At 48.7% G+C, this 7,622-nt stretch overlaps 2 protein-coding genes across 2 annotated transcripts; both read left to right on the forward strand.

Moving 5' to 3' along the window:
• Positions 1–30: 30 nt before the first annotated feature.
• EPUS_08856 (uncharacterized protein) lies at positions 31–3,568 on the forward strand (the record flags this gene model as incomplete). Its single annotated transcript, XM_007803173.1, has 5 exons — positions 31–319; positions 383–502; positions 2,162–2,393; positions 2,495–2,999; positions 3,047–3,568. The coding sequence occupies 5 exons, from the start codon at positions 31–33 to the stop codon at positions 3,566–3,568; spliced, it is 1,668 nt and encodes a 555-aa protein (XP_007801364.1).
• A 1,376-nt stretch (positions 3,569–4,944) lies between these two features.
• On the forward strand, positions 4,945–6,322 carry EPUS_08857 (uncharacterized protein; the record flags this gene model as incomplete). The annotated part of the gene is made up of 2 exons (XM_007803174.1): positions 4,945–5,440; positions 5,505–6,322. 2 exons carry the CDS (start codon positions 4,945–4,947, stop codon positions 6,320–6,322), a joined length of 1,314 nt encoding a protein of 437 aa, XP_007801365.1.
• Between the last annotated feature and the right edge of the window lie 1,300 nt (positions 6,323–7,622).

Consider the following 7,622-nt stretch of genomic DNA (forward strand, 5'->3'; position numbering starts at 1 on the left):
AACACAGATCTAAACGAATCTAGATCAATGATGACATTGACGCCTTCCATCACTAGCTTTCTAGGCCAACAAGCCGCAAATTACGCACCCGCCTTCACACTTGCAAACTGGTACTTTGCTTACTGTACGTTGAGCCCGCGGTTTGCCAAGATGGCGGTTGGACTCGACCACAATTCAGCGCCACGAGAAGACCTCTCCAAGTACGGCGAGGCAGCGGTGCAGACAGGGAAGCTGAGCCGGCGGCGCCTGGAACAAATCAAGCGGCTGCAGGCGGCTCACGAAAACTCCGTTGAGGGTTTCACGCTGTTTGTTGCGGCGGGTAAGTGATCCCATCGGTGACCTCATATTTTGAAATGGTTCTGCAGTCTGACTACATGCCCAGTCCTCTTTGCCACACAGAGTGCTGTCTCCAATACCGCCATCAATGGCATCTGTATCTGGTATACGCTCTCACGCGTCGCATACAGCATTGCATATGTTCTGATCGAGTCGGAGCGGCTGAGTATTTTGCGGTCGGCAATCTGGTGGTCGTGTAACGCGAGTTGCATCACTGGCCTTATCCTGGCCTGGAGAGCAATATAGGTTGATCTCAATGCGATTGCAAGCGCCCCTTGCATCAATATCGGAATTTGTCAACAAACACCTTTTCCAGATTGTGCATAAGTGCCAGCGAGAAGGTTGTCTGCCTGCGGCTGAAGCCCACATACTACTAGTACGTAGTAGCTCTGCGTCCTAGCTCTAAGTAGTAGTACTCGTACGTACTAACCTAAAGTACACCTCGTGTGTTACTAGCAGTATTAGTGGTGTGCGCTAATGAGGGTCCAGCTGCGGGTAAAGTCCCCCTCCGTGTGTTCCTAGTACCTCCGCATTAAGCTCAGAGGTTCAGCGGCCCGATAACGGGATACAGCTGATAGCTAGGTCCCGTTTAGAAAAGAGATACATCAACCACTCAGCCAAAAGGACAGCGCTTGTGGGTTTCGAACTACACTTAATTCATGTAGCTCTTACTGACTGTGTTGGCCGTCGCCCGCTATTACACTTGCAGGCAATGGTGGCCAACAACTAGCGTGAAGTCGCGTAAACTCACGTACTACATAAAGTAAAGTGATATAGCCTTTGACATCTGTGCAGCACGAGGAAGAAAATGGCTCTGTTCGCTCAAAAAAGCTGCGCAGGGCGCCGAAATAAGTACAAATTTGCTGTACGGCACAGCGAAATTAGCCGCGAAATTGCAGTAGAAATTGACCAATCAAAACGCAGGGATAACGCGTATGACACGCGGCCAATGAGCGCTCCTGCCGTTTGACAACATCTTACTGATGATTTGATACTGCAATCATCATCAAAATAGTAGAATGCTACTTACCATCAAAGTTCTAAGGACGACTACCGGGTGTCCAACCCGCCCTCAAGTTACATGGCGCAGATCATGGCGCTTGCTCCAATCAACCCAAAAGGGAAGGTTATCAGCTGTAGGATTATTATTATGACGTTACGAGTACGATAATGATTAATGCTACGCCACACAGGTTCTTTAAGCAGTTGGCTGGATCCAGAAGGAACTTCAAAACCTGCAGCCTTAGAGCTGAGCAGGGGTTATGCTTATACAACTACCGAAAGGATTCTGGAAGTCTTAGAAAGCCCCTCATTTTTGGGTTTCAAAGGCGGGATGCCTGCACCATGAATTACAATATCTACCATTTCTTCAACCCCGATTGCATTAGTTAGCAAACTTGACTTAGGCTTGCCTAGTATGTTTTGGCTGCGTGTACAGGTTACACTTGGGTGATACAGTTGTATGGACATTTTGTGTCGGCAAAATTGCAGTACAGTCTCCGCATATGCCCATAACATACGAGACAAAGAGTAGAAAGATGCTCTCCCCCACATCCACCGATAAGGCATCTCCTCCACAGTCAAGGCAGAAGCCCGGCATCGCCTGCGAAGAGTGCCGACGACGGAAATTGCGATGCGATCGGCAGCAACCTCAGTGTGGTTGCTGCGCAGACTCCGGTCTCGTGTGTACCGTCTCATCCTCTCGGCCCTCCCGGGGCCCTAAAAGAGGGCATCTGAAAGTTTTACAAGCTCGAATTGGTGCAGTTACTTCCCCTCTCTAGGGAAGATTGATGGAGTATGGGGCTGACGTCGCGATGCTTGGTAGCGGCACTCGAGGGACGTCTTGTCCGCCAGCAGAATGCCGCAAGCTTCGACGATCTGGTCGACGAGACCGTAGCGGACAACATCTTGACTGAAGACCTAATCCAATCGCCATCTGGCATTCCTACCCCCGACGATGAGGCCCATTCGCAAGGTCCATTCCTGGGTATGAAGACAGTCGACTCGTTGACCGGCTTGCCGGAGACCTGCATTTCGGATTTAATGCAGGCTGACCTGTATGTCCCCCAAGAATTCTTCAGTTAAGAGTAAAAGGAAGAGAAGAAAAAGGGGCAAGAGGAATGTTCATCCAAAGGCTTGACCCTCTGACTGCGTGTAGAACTCAATTATATTTTGATCGGGTGCATAGCTTCGTACCGATTTTGCACCAGCGCCGGCATCACTCCTGGAATCGCCAGCCGGCCAAAAGCGAATCCCGGACATGTTTGCAATATGCCATGTGGACCCTAGCGGCATCAGTATCGGCCCAATTTGAAAACGTTGGAGATTCTCTATATCGAGACACTCAGCGTATGCTCGAGGTCGTCGAATCCAAAGCCACCAACATCGAGTCGATTGATATCGAGCAGGTTCAGGCCTGCATTTTATTGGCGATTTATGACCTTATGCGTACGGATTATCGCCGAGGGTGGATGACGGCCGGGCGTGCGTTTCGTTTAGTGCAGCTGATGCGCCTTTACGAAATTGATGTGCCAAATTCTATGGCGACGCAGACTGACTGGATCGAGACGGAGGAGAAAAGAAGAACATTCTGGATGGCCTACTCACTAGACCGGTTCATCAGCATCCGAAATGGGGGGCCCTTGACGTTAAGTGAACAAGTGGTAAGTGTGCTTTGACTGACCGAGTCCCGCTGATCTGTATTGTTCAGATCGTGATCCGTCTCCCTGCGCCAGAAATGGAATTCCAAAGCGGTCAGCCCACTCTGGTGGGATTTCTGTCGGAAGCCATTACTGCTGATGATCAAAGCGCAATGTCGCCCTTCACAGAGTGCATTATCTTGGCAACCATTAGTGGGCGCGCTTTGTCGCACCGACATCAGTCCCTGGTCGAGAACGTTTATGGCAATGTATCTCAGGATTTCTGGGACCGGCATCAGTGGATTAGTACCATCCTGACACAGAGAATCCAGATCCTGTCGCTCAAATATCCGCATGCTTCGCAGCATGTGGATCCAATGCTGCTGTTCACGAGCATGGTAGCGCAGACGACTGTGATTTATCTCTATCAAACCATGAAGTGTGTAAGCCCAGCGACCGCTGAGAACGGAGCCGTCAGAATGGAGTATGAAAGACGTTCATTAGTGGCTGCGCAAGAGATCGTTTACCTAACAAAGACGTTAGCCCAGCTCAGTCGTTTCAAGGCAAGACCACTCGATTTGCTCCTTAGCTGAGCCTCTACTCACAAGCCAAACAGATACATCCGTTCACGCCAATCCCATTATCCCTATGTGCCGAGTTCATTAGTTCATACCGCGATCCCGACCACTCGTTTGATGTGCAACTACAGCATATCCTCAAGGCGCTTCGCAGCATGAAAAGTTTCAATAATCTCGCCCAGGACTTGTTGCATTTTTTTGAACTGAAGAGCGTTGATGGCTTGGGTCAAGCTTCTGGTAATAACTCGGACCATTAGTTTGGATGCAATAAGAGCGGGCAAAGATTGTGCTACCTATTTAGACAATAGACATAAAATAGAGACCCATTCTTTCTTTGAGCATGGCTAGTGTGGGACCACTTCTGCGGTTTTCTTTTGATGTCGCATTCAGCAGCATTGTCAGCTGCCTAATCATCTCACTTGACCTTGCATATCGCCGAAAGCGGTTTGGCGTCTCCGTAGATCGCTGGCTGCAGGGTTAGAGATGGATATTGAAGGCTTTCTGTAGTAGATGTACCCGTCTATGTCGATTTATTTATCTCCCATGAAAATCGCCAAAAAGGATATAATTCTCCTTTGCTCTATCTAAAAACGCATGGCTGCAAGTCTGTGGTCTGCTTTAGTGGATCACCTGCCCAAGACAGTGATCGTGAACACTTTCTGGATGGAATGCAGGAGACGCAAGGAGGCGCAACGAGGCGAAAGTAGACCCTTGTCAGCACGCCCGCGTGACAGGTGCTCTGGAAACTAGTTCTCTGGAAAATGGCAGAAAATAACTGAATCTCAAGTCCCGAGCAAAGACTCCGTGTATAATTAGCGTCGGAAGCAGTAGATAACCGACGTAGTACAACCCGGAAAATATAATGGTGGAATTTGACGAACAGAACTTCCGAGAAGCCAGCACATTCGAAAAGTTGGCACTAGTTAAATAAAGACAAGCTGCGCATCCTCAAGTTTGTCCTTTAGCTCCGCCTACATGCATGCTATACGTACGGCCCTCTTCAGATATAGGGACAAGGTAGCTAAAGTTACATGACTTGACCATGGGTCCTCGGAAACATTCCCGCGGTCCTCAGATAGCCGGGGTCCTTTTGGTCCAATACTACTCTTTTGTATTCAGCGTACGCTATCGACCATCAGGAAGACTGCATTATGCTTACAGCTTAACTGCATCTAGAAATAGGCCTGCAGCCCAGCAGGATCCTCCTTTTCCGCCGCGCACTGACATCTTGGTCAGCATTCAAAATAATACATCTTCCTCTGTCATATCCCACACATCTGCTTCTACCTCCTGACCATACACAGAGCTCATTGCCTTGACTACCTACTCTTTTGTTACAATTCAGAGGTGATCTCTATATGAGCATCCACTGATAGAAAGTGGGCGGCATCATGGCGGAAGAGAAGGCTATCGAAATTGCCATTATTGGCGGTGGCATTGCCGGCTTGACCCTTGCCTTGGGCTTGCTCAGTCGCAACATCAATGTCAGAGTCTACGAGAGAGGACGTAGCTTCCGCGAGATCGGCGCAGGCATCGGCTTTACACCCAACGCTGAATGGGCCATGCGTGTATTAGACCCACGCATTCACGCCGCATTCAAGAGAGTTGCGGCCCAAAACGCCACGGACTGGTTCCAGTGGGTCGACGGATACAGTCAAAACGGTGCTGACCCAAGTGATGTTCATGAGGACCTTATCTATAAGATGTATCTTGGAAAGAGGGGTTTTGAGGGATGCCACCGTGCCGACTTCCTTGACGAGTTGGTCAAAATGATGCCGGAAGGAAGGGTGGAGTTCGACAAGAATCTCGCCTCTATCGACGACAGGTGTGACGGCGAAAAGCTTCTGTTAACATTTCGCGATGGGAGCTCAGAGGAGGCGGACGCAGGTATAGAGGCCTGATCAAACTGCCCACAGAAGAATGAGTACTGATTTGTGTAACCTTGCTCCAGTTATTGGCTGCGACGGCATCAGATCGCGGGTGCGCCAGCTGATCCTAGGTGAGGATCACCCAGCATCACATCCGGGATACACCCATAAATATGCCTTTCGCGGCCTAATTCCCATGGAAAAGGCTAAGGCGGCTCTGGGCGATGATAAGACGTCAACGCGACACATGCACCTTGGCATGAATGCCCATGCCCTGACCTTTCCTGTTGCCGGTGGCGCGCTTCTAAACGTGGTCGCATTCGTTACCGATCCCAAAGACTGGCCTTACAAGGACAAGTTAACAGCGCCGGCTGACAAGACCGAGGCCGTGGAAGCCTTTTCTAGCTTCAATCCCGCCGTGCGGGCCATCATGGACATGCTCCCCAGTAAACTTGACAAATGGGCCGTCTTTGATACTTATGATCATCCCGTACCGACATATGTGAGCGGTCGTGTTTGTATCTCAGGTGACGCTGCCCATGCTTCAGCACCGTACCACGGCGCAGGTGCTGGCTTTTGCATCGAAGACGCTGTGGTTCTGACGATGTTGATAGCTAGCGCCGCGAAAATGATGGCGCATAACTCCAGCAAGTGCAAGCCGGAGCTAATTTGTGCCGCTCTCGATACCTACAACGCCATCCGCCTCGAGCGCACACGATGGCTTGTGGAGAGCAGTCGATTCGTGGGCGAAATGTACGAGTGGCAGGATCCGAAGATTGGGCGTGATGCTGAGAAATGCGGCCATGAGATTGATTGGCGCTCTCACAAGATTTGGGATTATGATATCGATGCCATGGTCAGGGATGCTAACGGGGAGTACAAGCGGAAGCTGAAAGGGTGATCAACATGGATTTGTAAGGATCAATTCCATTTTCCGAGGAACAGAAATTGGAATACAACATTTTTAGACGGATGCAACGAAATATTGGTAGCGAGACATGCATCAATCCACCGGAACGAGGTCCTTTTGGAGGTTACGAGTCCCTTTTGGCTGGATCAACATACAGTCAGAGCTTCCCCAGGTTGAAGATAGTGAATCACAAAAGTGGTGTATGAACTTGCCAAAGGTGCAGCGAGCAGAATGCGTAGGCTGCGGAAACCGTCTGTCTCCGGCCGATCCGGATTGTGGTTTGGTTTAGTATTAGAACCCACCAGGTGTACCCAGAACCCGTCAAAGAACTGTATAATATATACTCGTATGATGGTCTACTCAAGATTGTAAATTCAAGTAGTAAAATCTATCCGAAAACTCGACCATTTGTTATTAGAATAAGGATTGACCTCGCCTCGGGCCGCGGCGATCCGAATCATTCCCAAGCCTACGTAGTAAAACGCACTAAGTGCAAGTCAGTTACAGCGAACCATTATTGCCACATCAGGAAATTTCAACATCAGTTGTTGAGACGCAAGACAGTCATGCATCACACTTAAATAGCTAAATGGCATAGGGTTTTTCTACTATGAGATTACTACTGCTCAAGTGTCATAGCAGCGTCTTATTCCACGCGCAGGCAGCTAACGTAGAAATGCGCCCTATTAGCGTCAAAATCTCTTGGCGGCATATAAAATTGGGATAGAAGCGTCAACGAGCTATTTGTTGTCATTTCTACTATGATATAGCTTGAAACAGGCTCCTTTTACTCATAGATAGATACTGCAAATCTTGCAGCCTCCGTACGTCCTTGATTTGCCATAAATATTTTAATGTTCTTCATGCTATGACTACAGCTAAATTATCACGCTAAATTACAGGAACGCTAACCCAAATAAGGTAGGATAATTTATTTAGTGATCTAGCGATACCCCTTACTAGTTAACATTTTCTAAGCATGCTATTAGATAGATCTTATCATACTCAAATCAGCTTGAGCTTTTACTCTTTCTATAACATCATACAGCTGTAGGTTATAAGAGGGATAGCAGTATATGCTGTAAGAGTAGACTTGGGTGGCCCTCTATGATGGCGATTTATGATTTTGATATAATGGTCCGCCATAGTCAGTAGAGGGTGGCTTGTGCATTTGCTATTTACGAAGCGCACTGTTGTTCATCTCGCCCGTGTTCTCATTGCCTCTTACCTATTGCCTAAAACTTGACAGCCCGTGTCAGTTACGGCGGACTGTTACGACCAAACGGCCAAT

The sequence above is a fragment of the Endocarpon pusillum genome (genome assembly GCF_000464535.1).
Source record: "Endocarpon pusillum Z07020 unplaced genomic scaffold scaffold2034, whole genome shotgun sequence".
Lineage (NCBI taxonomy): Eukaryota > Fungi > Ascomycota > Eurotiomycetes > Verrucariales > Verrucariaceae > Endocarpon > Endocarpon pusillum.